Genomic DNA, 13,526 nt, shown 5'->3' with positions numbered 1-13,526 from the left:
GGATTACAATAGACGTTGGATCACTTACCCTCACACTGCCGATTTCTCCACCTGCAACTTCTACCTGTTGCCTTAACATCAATACTTTTATTTCCCTTTGGAGAACTCTCTGCTGGCAGGATTGGGCAGTTTCAACAATTTGCTGTAAGACAGAAATGACTTCGGAAAAGCAGTTCTCTAACACATTCATTCCTATCAATACAGTTGGTTCACAGTTCCGCCGGTCAACATCAACAACAATTATACCCTGTTTCTTCAATTCTACTTTACCAATCTTTATGGTCATCTCCCTGAATCCTAGTTTCGGTACCAACTTACCATTACTGGCCCATATATCTAGTTCAACATCAGAGGGCCCTTTATCAATATCTGCATCAGCCCAGTACCTCTTATAAAGGATATACGGTATAGATGAAATCTGGGAACCTGTGTCCAGCAAAGCGTAGAGGGGCATTCCGTCCAGCACGATAGGGATAATGGGTCGTCCTCCGATGTACCTGTCGTGCCAGGGTGTTGGGCCTTGAAAGTTCATTCCTGGGAAGCGGCCCGCATTCCCAGGGGATTCCCGTTTAAATCACAATCTCGTGCAAAGTGGCCTGGCTGCTGGCAACGGCGGCAAATGGGCTGTCCATCCGGTTGGTAGCGGTCGCGGGGTCGTCCTCTCCATGTCGGGTATTTCCGGGGTCTCATCCACGGAACATCCTCTCTACGGTTTGCCAACTCCATCTTGGGTCCTCTCATCTCCTGCATGGTTTTAGCCATTGAAGCAACAACATCAGTTAAAGAGTCAAGCTTTTGTTGAAAAGCCTCATTAGTACTGGGCCCCAGGGGCTTAGCAATGGCCCCGGACATAGCTGATGTCACTGATACTCCATGTTGTTGAGGAGCCTCTGCCATGAGTTGCGCAGGCTCCTGATCCCGAGGTGCCTCTGCCAGCTGGAGACGTATAACGCTCTCCTTTAATTGAGCAAATGTCAATTCAGGGTTCTTAAAAACAAGCATGCTCACATGCCCCCGGTGAGAAGGGGTGTAGAGTCCCTCAATAAATTGATCTCTTAGCAGTTTATCCGCTCCGGTATTAAAAATGGGTTCAGCCAGTGTAAGTGATTTAAGGGCTTCCTGCAGGTTTAAGGCAAAGTCTCTCACGCCCTCATTAACTTTTTGTTTGCAATTAAAGAATCGTACTTTAGCTTTGCTGCTGGCAGTGGTTTCAAATGTAGCTTTTAATCCAGCAAATATGCGTTCAACAGTGCCTTTTAGATCAGCTGCCCATGCTGTGACTTCTCGCTTAGCATGGCCACTTAACTGCATCATCAGGAGACTAACACGCTGAACTTCACCCACGGGGAACATGTCAAAATGAGCCAGCATCTTTTCTCTGAAATCGTCAAGGGTATTAGGCTCACCTTCATACATTGGAAGCCATGGGCGACCCGGGGTATATGGCATCAGCACCGGTATGATGGGCGCCACTCCTTGCACCGCTGCGCTACCGGACTCTCTATCGACACTCTGTCTTTCAGCTGCATTAGCGTCGCCGGATGCTGCGGCGTCTCCGTGCTGCGACATACTGTGCCCCCTTAGTTAATCCGGACCCTTCCGGTCCTCCGCTTCCGTCGGGAAGTGTAGTGTAGTGTAGATTCGTTCCGCTGTGCAGCAGGATCGATTTTCCCCTTGCTCTGATGTCAGAGCGCTCAGCTTGGTGCCGCCCACAATGACACGCCCCCTGCTGCTCCTGACGGCCGCGCGCTCTGTAATGGCGGATTCTGAAGTTTTTCAGTTAGACTGGGGCTCAGGTGATGGCGTAGCTCAATTAACAGTCTCGTGCCTAACGGTTATGAGGTGATTACCTCAGGGGATGGCGGCCATCTTTACTCCATTATAACCAATGGGGAAAAGTCACTTTCAATAGTTTTCAATGGGGAATGGATTTTTCTTTAATAAAGTCAATTTTCAAGATTTTTCATCCAAGTTTTCACAGTTTTGGGCTCCAATCACGGCACACAATACCCGGTATATGGGCTGGCTCTATCCTGTTCGTGACGCCAATTGTGACGCCCGAGAGACCGGGGTACCCAGCACCGGACCAATGGGGTCTGTCTCTTGAGGGGAATGTCACAGGTGGCTTGACCCGGTGCTGTGGCCTCAGGCAATGCACAGTGTAAGGGGTATCGTGAGGGGACAGGCACTTACTTGATCAGCAGCAGGTTCTCCCAGCGGTGATGATCCCAATCCTGGATAGATGGCTATTGTCCAAATGAAAGACTGAGGCACTGAAATGTTTAACCAGTTTACTTTAACATAAAAGGATTTACAACCAGTCCTGTCACCGGCGTCTGTATGGGAACTCTGAGTTACTTTGACCCTGCCGGGGTCTTCGCCTCTTATTGTGCGCAATTTCTGTATGGCCCTGCTGCTGTATGTGAACTGGCTGCCGGCCCAATCTGTCCCCTCCGGGTCCTGGTTCGACGGGCAACCCGAGTCCTTTTATCGGCTTACCCCCTCCGGGAGTACCGCTGAACTCTGTGTCTGTTGCTGCGTCCGACCCTAGTGAAGCTGATATCACCTCACGTTTTTCCGGTTGCTGTATTATACAGTGGGGCAAAAAAGTATTTAGTCAGTCAGCAATAGTGCAAGTTCCACCACTTAAAAAGATGAGAGGCGTCTGTAATTTACATCATAGGTAGACCTCAACTATGGGAGACAAACTGAGAAAAAAAAATCCAGAAATTCACATTGTCTGTTTTTTTATCATTTTTTTTGCATATTATGGTGGAAAATAAGTATTTGGTTAGAAACAAACAATCAAGATTTCTGGCTCTCACGGACCTGTAACTTCTTCTTTAAGAGTCTCCTCTTTCCTCCACTCATTACCTATAGTAATGGCACCTGTTTAAACTTGTTATCAGTATAAAAAGACACCTGTGCACACCCTCAAACAGTCTGACTCCAAACTCCACTATGGTGAAGACCAAAGAGCTGTCAAAGGACGCCAGAAACAAAATTGTAGCCCTGCACCAGGCTGGGAAGACTGAATCTGCAATAGCCAACCAGCTTGGAGTGAAGAAATCAACAGTGGGAGCAATAATTAGAAAATGGAAGACATACAAGACCACTGATAATCTCCCTCGGTCTGGGGCTCCATGCAAAATCCCACCCCGTGGGGTCAGAATGATCACAAGAACGGTGAGCAAAAATCCCAGAACCACGCGGGGGGACCTAGTGAATGAACTGCAGAGAGCTGGGACAAATGTAACAAGGCCTACCATAAGTAACACACTATGCCACCATGGACTCAGATCCTGCAGTGCCAGACGTGTCCCACTGCTTAAGCCAGTACATGTCCGGGCCCGTCTGAAGTTTGCTAGAGAGCATTTGGATGATCCAGAGGAGTTTTGGGAGAATGTCCTATGGTCTGATGAAACCAAACTGGAACTGTTTGGTAGAAACACAACTTGTCGTGTTTGGAGGAAAAAGAATACTGAGTTGCATCCATCAAACACCATACCTACTGTAAAGCATGGTGGTGGAAACATCATGCTTTGGGGCTGTTTCTCTGCAAAGGGGCCAGGACGACTGATCCGGGTACATGAAAGATTGAATGGGGCCATGTATCGTGAGATTTTGAGTGCAAACCTCCTTCCATCAGCAAGGGCATTGAAGATGAAACGTGGCTGGGTCTTTCAACATGACAATGATCCAAAGCACACCGCCAGGGCAACGAAGGAGTGGCTTCGTAAGAAGCATTTCAAGGTCCTGGAGTGGCCTAGCCAGTCTCCAGATCTCAACCCTATAGAAAACCTTTGGAGGGAGTTGAAAGTCCGTGTTGCCAAGCGAAAAGCCAAAAACATCACTGCTCTAGAGGAGATCTGCATGGAGGAATGGGCCAACATACCAACAACAGTGTGTGGCAACCTTGTGAAGACTTACAGAAAACGTTTGCCAACAAAGGATATATTACAAAGTATTGAGATGAAATTTTGTTTCTGACCAAATACTTATTTTCCACCATAATATGCAAAAAAGTGATAAAAAAACAGACAATGTGATTTTCTGGATTTTTTTTTCTCAGTTTGTCTCAAATAGTTGAGGTCTACCTATGATGTAAATTACAGACGCCTCTCATCTTTTTAAGTGGTGGAACTTGCACTATTGCTGACTGACTAAATACTTTTTTGCCCCACTGTATATAATGAATACAGCCACGGATCCGGTATCCGTCTTTGCGCCTGTTCTGGGTAGTGATTAATGCTACCCGGTTCTCACAATGTCCCTTTTCTCTGTCCCTCTTCTCCTCAGGCCTGGAAACCGTCATAGGGCTGTTAGAAATTCAGCTGTATGACCTCTCACTATCAGCTCCTTAGCCCAACTGCCATTTCTTCTCTCAGACCAGAATGGATTAAGGGGAGTCTCTGGAGCTCCCCCTTCTGGCCGGAGGTGGTAGTGCAGTTTTGCTATCTTAATATTTGTGTTTAGTGTCAGTAACTATTTTTGTGGCAAATACCCCTAGGGGTGCCACAAAATGCTTCTTACGAAGCCACTCCTTCGTTGCCCTGGCGGTGTGCTTTGGATCATTGTCATGTTGAAAGACCCAGCCACGTTTCATCTTCAATGCCCTTGCTGATGGAAGGAGGTTTGCAATCAAAATCTCACGATACATGGCCCCATTGATGCTTTCATGTACCCGGATCAGTTGTCCTGGCCCCTTTGCAGAGAAACAGCCCCAAAGCATGATGTTTCCACCACCATGCTTTACAGTAGGTATGGTGTTTGATGGATGCAACTCAGTATTCTTTTTCCTCCAAACACGACAAGTTGTGTTTCTACCAAACAGTTCCAGTTTGGTTTCATCAGACCATAGGACATTCTCCCAAAACTCCTCTGGATCATCCAAATGCTCTCTAGCAAACTTCAGACGGGCCCAGACATGTACTGGCTTAAGCAGTGGGACACGTCTGGCACTGCAGGATCTGAGTCCATGGTGGCGTAGTGTGTTACTTATGGTAGGCCTTGTTACATTGGTCCCAGCTCTCTGCAGTTCATTCACTAGGTCCCCCCGCGTGGTTCTGGGATTTTTGCTCACCGTTCTTGTGATCAGTCTGACCCCACGGGGTGGGATTTTGCGTGGAGCCCCAGATCGAGGGAGATTATCAGTGGTCTTGTATGTCTTCCATTTTCTAATTATTGCTCCCACTGTTGATTTCTTCACTCCAAGCTGGTTGGCTATTGCAGATTCAGTCTTCCCAGCCTGGTGCAGGGCTACAATTTTGTTTCTGGTGTCCTTTGACAGCTCTTTGGTCTTCACCATAGTGGAGTTTGGAGTCAGACTGTTTGAGGGTGTGCACAGGTGTCCATTTATACTGATAACAAGTTTAAACAGGTGCCATTACTACAGGTAATTAGTGGAGGAAAGAGGAGACTCTTAAAGAAGAAGTTACAGGTCTGTGAGAGCCAGAAATCTTGATTGTTTGTTTCTGACCAAATACTTATTTTCCACCATAATATGCAAATAAAATGTTAAAAAACAGACAATGTGATTTTCTGGATTTTTTTTTCTCAGTTTGTCTCCCATAGTTGAGGTCTACCTATGATGTAAATTACAGACGCCTCTCATCTTTTTAAGTGGTGGAACTTGCACTATTGCTGACTGACTAAATACTTTTTTGCCCCACTGTATGATGAAAGACTTAAAAAAAACAAATTTTACCTATTTTTAGGTCAAATTTCTCAAAAAGGGTACCCCTAATATACATTAATTCTGATATCATTAGAAAGAGCACATTTTTCTCTACAAGGATCATTGTTTGTTTTTTTGGAGTCTCTCAGTTTAAGAAATGAAAAATACCACTGAACATGGTGTTATTTATTAATACGCAATGAATGGTAACTGCACTATTCAAACCCTTGCGTTGGTCCATGGTGGTTATACCACAACCAATTCCCTAAGAATTGGTATTATAATCCTATTAAGAATTGTAATAATGCTGTCTTTCGAGAATTGGCAGCCCCATCACCTAGGAGCCATGGCCGATAGCCGTGCAAAGCGAGCCTCAGGCGGTCTCTTTATCGCAGATTCCGAAGCCTGAGGGTGGGTGTCTTTGCCTAGGATCCCAAGCCTAATATTGGGTATCTTTTGTTGGTTCCCAAGCCATAATGTTCAGTCTAAATGGTCTGGAATTGTTGCTGAATTTGCAACATAATCGGTTCAGAGAAGCTGTATTGTCAGCCCATTGCTGTTGCAGCTGCTGCTGGAATTATTGCAATTATTGACTGCTCGGGAATCCAGCATGTATCATTTCTCACAGGCCAGTGAAAGAAGCTAGCTGGGTCATGAGGATGCATAAAATTTATTAATGCATAATGCTCGTCGACTGAAATTTCAGAATTATTTCCAATCCACCAGTTCCTATCGTAAATGCAGGCAATGTATTGCCCTGGCTGGAGGTTTGCAATTGGCACAAAAGGCATTTCTGATCTGACAGATCTATCTACATGGGCAATGAAAGATGATGGGTCATTTGACACCCTTGAAATGCGAATCTTTTTGTCATCAATTGGCACAAACTGGTGATTTTCTCTTGTTCCAGCAATTGTATGTCCATCTTTGAACCTTTCCTCTTGAACTACCCGTATTTCATCAAATTTTTCTTTTGGAACAAAAAAAAAAAAAAACTTGATTCCATGCAGTTGCTCGTTGCAAAAGTTGAATAAATCCACCGGGGTCAGTATTTGGTTTTCAGTTGGGCGTTGAAGACTGGCACGAGCTGCCAACCTCTTTGCTGTCCCTCCAATCCCATCACAGGGCGACTTTCCATGACTGGTACCAAAAAAATTCCATTCAGCGCTGATATTGAAATCTGCATTGTGGTGGCACAAGTTGAGAAAATTTTTGAAATTTTTGTACTGGGCTGCAGATCCATCGCTGAAGTAGTGGATATGACGAATCCCATAGATGAGAGTCTTGAGATACTCCACAATTACTGTTAAGAAAGTGTGGACTGCAACTGTGTCATGTCGTGAGCAATCACTGATTATGCACAAGCTGATGTTCTGCGCAGCTTCACCATTTAACTCCTTGAAGTAAATTACAAATGGGTGTACTGTAGCGTGACTATTTTCAATATGAGGGAAATGTTTGTTGCCTATTGGGATCGGAATGGCCCTGAAATTGGATTTTCCAAGTTTTGTGAGCTTCGGCCAAAGTGGTGCGTAACCGTTGGATCTGCTGGAACACATTCCGTTTGTGTGTGTACCATTCACCAAAATGTCAAACTAATGCTTGCAGCATGCCCAATCAATGATGACTACAAAGAGCTCATATGCAAAATGGTCTGTGGAATTGAATCCAAGGACTGTATGCTTGGCCGTTGTGATAAATATATCTAAAATATGGTGGCGCAAAGTATCAAGCTCAATAACCCTGCAGCGACACCAACAAACATCCACCTACTGTTTGTAAAAAGAAAAATGTATATCAACTTGGTATATATCAAAATATGTACCGGTACGCGCTGGGTAATAGCAAAGAGTCCACTGATAGGATGTGAGAAAATTAAATAGGACACGGAACTAAATATACAATAGAATATCCTAAAGTAGCTGAAAAACACCAAAAATATATATAATTCACTAGGGGTTTAAACGTGGGCATAGAACTGTTTGGCTTTCAATAAACCAAGGCATGGAGTACTATAAGCTATATAAGGATCATGTACATGGGGCAGGGATCATCCCTGAGGAAGGAGACAGGCGTCTCCGAAACACGTTGGACTTTTGATCCTTACTGCACCCCGTACCTATTCACGGCCACCGTCAGCGGTCACGTGATCTTCGCGTCACGAAGGTCCTGCGCACCATCCGGATTCACCGCCTACATCTCACACGGCACCGGCTTCGCAGGACCCCGCGCTCTACATCGGAGGTCAGTTTTAGGTGGCTGCTACCGGCCGGGGCAGCCACCTGTTTTTGGTAACGTTCCATTGCCCGGATATATTCAGCACATTTACGGCACTATTACCGCCTCTTAAGCCGGGACTACTCCTATTCAAGGTAGGAACACTGTTCCACTTTCAAAGACTTTTTTTGCATCTACCGCAGGGAATTATATATATTTTGGGTGTTTTTCAGCTACTTTAGGATATTCTATTGTATATTTAGTTCCGTGTCCTATTTAATTTTCTCATATCCTATCAGTGGACTCTTTGCTATTACCCAGCGCGTACCGGTACATATTTTGATATATACCAAGTTGATATACCGTTGTGATAAATGCCCGGGTCCTGAAGTTTTAAAAGAATTTCTAGTCAATGTGTTTGTCAACAGTGACCCTGAAGATATTATTGAGTTCAAACAATGGATTCAGACTGATCGAGACACGCTTGATACCAAACAACTGACTATAGAAGATTTCATTGAAGAATTGGTTTTGAAAATTTCTAAACTTTGTAGCCATCACTACATCGCCAAGCATCAAAGTTGCTATCTGAAATCGTTGAAGGAAAATCTGAGACCTGGAGAGCTTGTGATCCTTATGGACATTGCTGAAAATTACTCATTTATTGTTCAAGATGCCATTCAAGGTTTCCACTGGGAAAATAGTCAAGCTACAGTACACCCATTTGTAATTTACTTCAAGGAGTTAAATGGTGAAGCTGCGCAGAACATCAGCTTGTGCATAATCAGTAATTGCTCACGACATGACACAGTTGCAGTCCACATTTTCTTAACATTAATTATGGAGTATCTCAAGACTCATCTATGGGATTCGTCATATCCACTACTTCAGCGATGGATCTGCAGCCCAGTACAAAAATTTCAAAAATTCTCTCAACTTGTGCCACCACAACGCTGATTTCAATATCAGCACTGAATGGAATTTTTTTGGTACCAGTCATGGAAAGTCGCCCTGTGATGGGATTGGAGGGACAGCAAAGAGGTTGGCAGCTCGTGCCAGTCTTCAACTCCCAACTGAAAACCAAATACTGACCCCGGTGGATTTAGTCAACTTTTGCAACGAGCAAATGTAAGTAATCAAGTTTTTTTTTTTTGTTCCAAAAGAAAAAATTGACTAAATACGGGTAGTTCAAGAGGAAAGGTTCAAAGATGGACATACAATTGCTGGAACAAGAGAAAATCACCAGTTTGTGCCAATTGATGACATAAAGATTCGCATTTCAAGGGTGTCAAACGACCCATCATCTTTCATTGCCCATGTAGATAGATCTGTCAGATCAGAAATGCCTTTTGTGCCAATTGCAAACCTCCAGCCAGGGCAATACATTGCCTGCATTTACGATAGGAACTGGTGGATTGGAAATATTTCTGAAATTTCAGTCGACGAGCATGATGAATTAATAAATTTTATGCATCCTCATGGACCAGCTAGCTTCTTTCACTGGCCTGTGAGAAATGATACATGCTGGATTCCCGAGCAGTCAATCAATGCAATAATTCCAGCACCAGCTGCAACAGCAATGGGCCGAAAATACAGCTTCTCTGAACCGATTATGTTGCAAATTCAGCAACAATTCCAGACCACTTAGACTGAACATTATGGCTTGGGAACCAACAAAAGATACCCAATATTAGGCTTGAAATCCTAGGCAAAGACACCCACCCTCAGGCTTCGGAACCTGCGATAAAGAGACCGCCCGAGGCTCGCCTTGCACGGCTATCGGCCGTGGCTCCTAGGCGATGGGGCTGCCAATTCTCAAAAGACAGCATTATTACAATTCTTAATAGGATTATAATACCAATTCTTAGGGAATTGGTTGTGGTATAACCACCATGGACCAACGCAAGGGTTTGAATAGTGCAGTTACCATTCATTGCATATTAATAAATAACACCATGTTCAGTGGCATTTTTCATTTCTTAAACTGAGAGACTCCAAAAAAACAAACAATGATCCTTGTAGAGAAAAATGTGCTCTTTCTAATGATATCAAAATTAATATATTTTAGGGGTACCCTTTTTGAGAAATTTGACCTAAAAATAGGTAAAATTCGTTTTTTTTAAAGTTTTTCATCATATGTGGGTGTGAATATTTCCACAAATACATATGCTTTGACCGTGATATTGCAGCAATGCAAAATCATGTAGATGTTTGGTGTACAGGGCAAAGCACCAGTTACTATTGGTTTTTGGTCTTGAGTTATATATGGGCAAAGTTTGGCATAAATTTTATGCAACGCGGTTTTCAAGCTACTTTGACACAAAATTGCGGCCGAAATATTGTTTTGGCATTGCCGGTAATAATTTTATCGTGTTTAGCAGCAAAAGTTGAGCTAGTATGCCAAATTTCAGCATCATAGTCAGTATAGAACTCTAATGACTATGTGCCAAAGTTTGCAAAATCTGAAGCCGCAGGCTTGGTGGAACCTCCAGTGAAAGGTCAACAGTGCCCAATGTATTTGAGATCTGGCCCTAAAAATTTACAGAACCTCTTTTCAAACATACATGTACATCCTTATAAATTTTCAGCAAAGTCGGAGAAGGTCGAGTGGGGACCACTGGTCCACTTGACATGGAATGACACAAATTGCTTCTCTTGACACTTCCAGATCTCTAGCTACAGCAATCACCGAATCCCCCTTCTCGAGCAGAGTCAAGGCACGGGATTTCTCTTCCGTTTTAAGCTTCTTTTGACCCATTGTGGGAGATAATAAAAAAACTGAGGGAGATAATAAAAGACTGCCTAATAGCAAAACTGGCTGAGCTGCACATAACAACCAATCAGAGTGCAGCTTTCGCTTTACCAGAGAAGTGAAAACTGAGCATTGATAGGTTGATATTTGCACCAAAGCCAGCTTTAATATTAGACAGTTTTTTATTATCTCCCCCATTGTGTACACTTTTAAAAAGTGAAATTATGATGTGGATTTTATATGTATATTTTTTTTGCCGGCACTGTACTATTGCATGAGTAACACAGACAACTCTTACTCAGTTGCAGGGAGCCAACCAGAAAACTGTAAAAAATGATTATGGTGTCCGTATTTAGGATGCATTTTACCATCTATTTGATGGCCAGAATGCTGGGACTTCGGTGTAACTTAGCCTCAGAACTTGAAGCACTATAGAATTCTATCATGATCCCAGTTCAACTCCTTGTAACAACGTGAGGTCCAGCTCTATGAAATGTAATGCAGTTGCTAAAAAGTGCTGGTTACAGCTGTTAAGTTTGTACTCCCGTAGTGAACGGCGGCACTGGGGTACAAACTGCTAAAAAAAGAAAATCTAGGTTTTTCCTTCATAGCAATCCTTTATTTGATGCACACCTAAAGTCCGGCAAATTTTATTAATGTACAATCCATAAAAACTCAAAAATGTAAGTACAAAACCCTGAAACACATCTAATAGGGTGCAATAAAAGGGCTAATTTCTCATGGTGAGAATTGTCTAAACTGCGTAATGTTGTAGTATCATGATCTGATATAATCACATGTAGCAGCTATGTATAAAATATACCCACAAAAGCACACACCATGCCCTGATTGCAAACAGTACAGTATATTACCCTGGCAGTAATAGATATCATGGTTATTACGTGCAAAACCAATACACCATCCCCCACAAAGGCTATAGCACCCAGTATGTAATCTATTACTAGGTACTTACATTTTATAGTTTTTCCTGGATTGTACATTAATAAAATTTGTCGGATTTCAGGTGTGCGCACAATATTGTATTTCTTTTTTTCTTCTTTTGTGTGTTGTTTACTATTGATACATGATGGCGCGCACCCTGTGGTTATCTATAGGCTGTGTGCACATTTTCTAAGTGTTATGCAGAAATCCTTTATTTGGCTTGGAAAACAATTCAGCGATTGAAAAATCTGTTTTTTCTTTCTTTTTTTCTTACTTTTCAGCGGTCAGTGATTGCAATGTCTCCTTCTTGAAAAATTTGGCAGGATTTCTAGAGACAAATTCAGAATCACAGGTATTTAAAATGATCAAATCTAAATTGCTATTCCACTTAAAGTGGATATGTTACTAGATTTCAATATACAGCCTGTAGAAATTACTAAATACCGTATATCTTTTGACTTGATGAGGCTGGTGTACTTTTTCTTAAAAAAAAAAAAAAAAAAACATATTTCCAAACGCTGTATAATGTATGTAAACGTAATCTTTCTCTGCCCTCCTCATTTTATGACGAAACGAGAAAGCTTTCAAGACGTATTGTATGGCTATTTTAGCATGGCTATTCAAAATGCTTACACCAGCCTCATCAGGTCTAGGGTAAGTACTTTGAAGATCAACATTACAATGGCTGTCCAATGATTTTTGAAAGTTTGTCTGATCATAAAATAAGGAGTTGTCAATCAGGCTAAGTGGGATGTGAATGAGTTTACATAAAAAAGATTATACAGCCATTCAGGCATGGGTTTTCAAAGTAAGTACACCACCCTCATCATGTCCAATAGCACTATTTAATAACCTATACAGTTTGTATTGTGAAATCTGTTATATGGTACACGTTAAATATGATCTCTGTTCTAGCCTTCCCCTCCTCAAGCTTCATCTACTCCAGTTCAGTCGAGTGAAAGCAAGTTTCCCTCAGCAGAAAGCGTGGCATCCCCTATTCCACCACAAACGCCAGAGCCGGACCATTCAAGTGCACCAAATGAAGTGACCAGCACCCCTGCAGATGGCATGCTGCGGGTCACCGGGGTGACAAGTGGCTTCCAGTACTGGATGAAGATGGATGATAGTGCAGAGAACACAATACCTGAATCTTGTGTGTTATGGGAGGAACCTCTACAAGAAACCTTGCCAGATGGGACTCCAGCGTGGGCTTCACCAGTAGAGGTATATCTCATTTGAAAGCACAAGGTGCCACACTCTGGAGATCCTTGATCTGCAAACGTACCAAATTGTGTATTCATATAAGCAAAATGAGGGAGTTTAATTTGTGCCTTCTCTATGTTTAGAGTAACGGACGTCCTAAACTGGAGCTGGTGCCAGCATCTGGCGTGTATATCACCTACCAGCAGCTGGAGGACCTCTCTCTCATTCCACCAGATAAGCCCAAGTTAATGACCCGGCGTCTACTGGATTACTTCTTCTCTCGGGAGACCCTGGCACGATCTTCTGCCACAGGACAGCGGATTGCACATAATAATACCACCATGGAAAAACCCCTACGACTGCCCGATACAGTGGTGACTGCTATAAAAGGTGAGGGGTCTCCTGCATGTTAAAAAGGTTCTCTGCAACTTTCTAGTAATTTTAGCATTTAAGGTGGTGAAACTTTGCACTTTTGTTTGCCATTTACTGAGCTTTCTTGAACTGTGTATGGTCAGTTAAATACTTACATATACACAGTTGATGAATAGTACCGTATACCAGTACTTTCACAAAAAAAACCTACAGACGAGCCTGGTATTCCTACCTTCATCTCCCTCAAAACCTTCTCATCATGCACACTCCATTCTAACATGTAAAGGAACTGTCCACAGTTTCATGCTTTTAAACTTACCATCTCTATTTGATTAGTTGATCCTCTTCAGCATTCTGCCAGCA

At 42.9% G+C, this 13,526-nt stretch overlaps 1 protein-coding gene across 2 annotated transcripts in view; it reads left to right on the top strand.

Moving 5' to 3' along the window:
• Positions 1–13,526, top strand: part of LOC138664763 (uncharacterized) — a 49,396-nt gene that overhangs the window by 24,390 nt on the left and 11,480 nt on the right. For both annotated transcript variants that reach the window (XM_069751731.1, XM_069751729.1), the window contains exons 4-6: positions 11,870–11,940; positions 12,504–12,812; positions 12,935–13,181. In XM_069751731.1, coding sequence (XP_069607832.1) covers positions 11,870–11,940; positions 12,504–12,812; positions 12,935–13,181 — 627 coding nt within the window. The remainder of the gene's footprint in view (positions 1–11,869; positions 11,941–12,503; positions 12,813–12,934; positions 13,182–13,526) is intronic.

The sequence above is a fragment of the Ranitomeya imitator genome, chromosome 2 (assembly GCF_032444005.1).
Source record: "Ranitomeya imitator isolate aRanImi1 chromosome 2, aRanImi1.pri, whole genome shotgun sequence".
NCBI lineage: Eukaryota > Metazoa > Chordata > Amphibia > Anura > Dendrobatidae > Ranitomeya > Ranitomeya imitator.
Note: the sequence above shows the minus strand (reverse complement) of the source record. Positions and strands in the feature narration are given on the sequence as shown.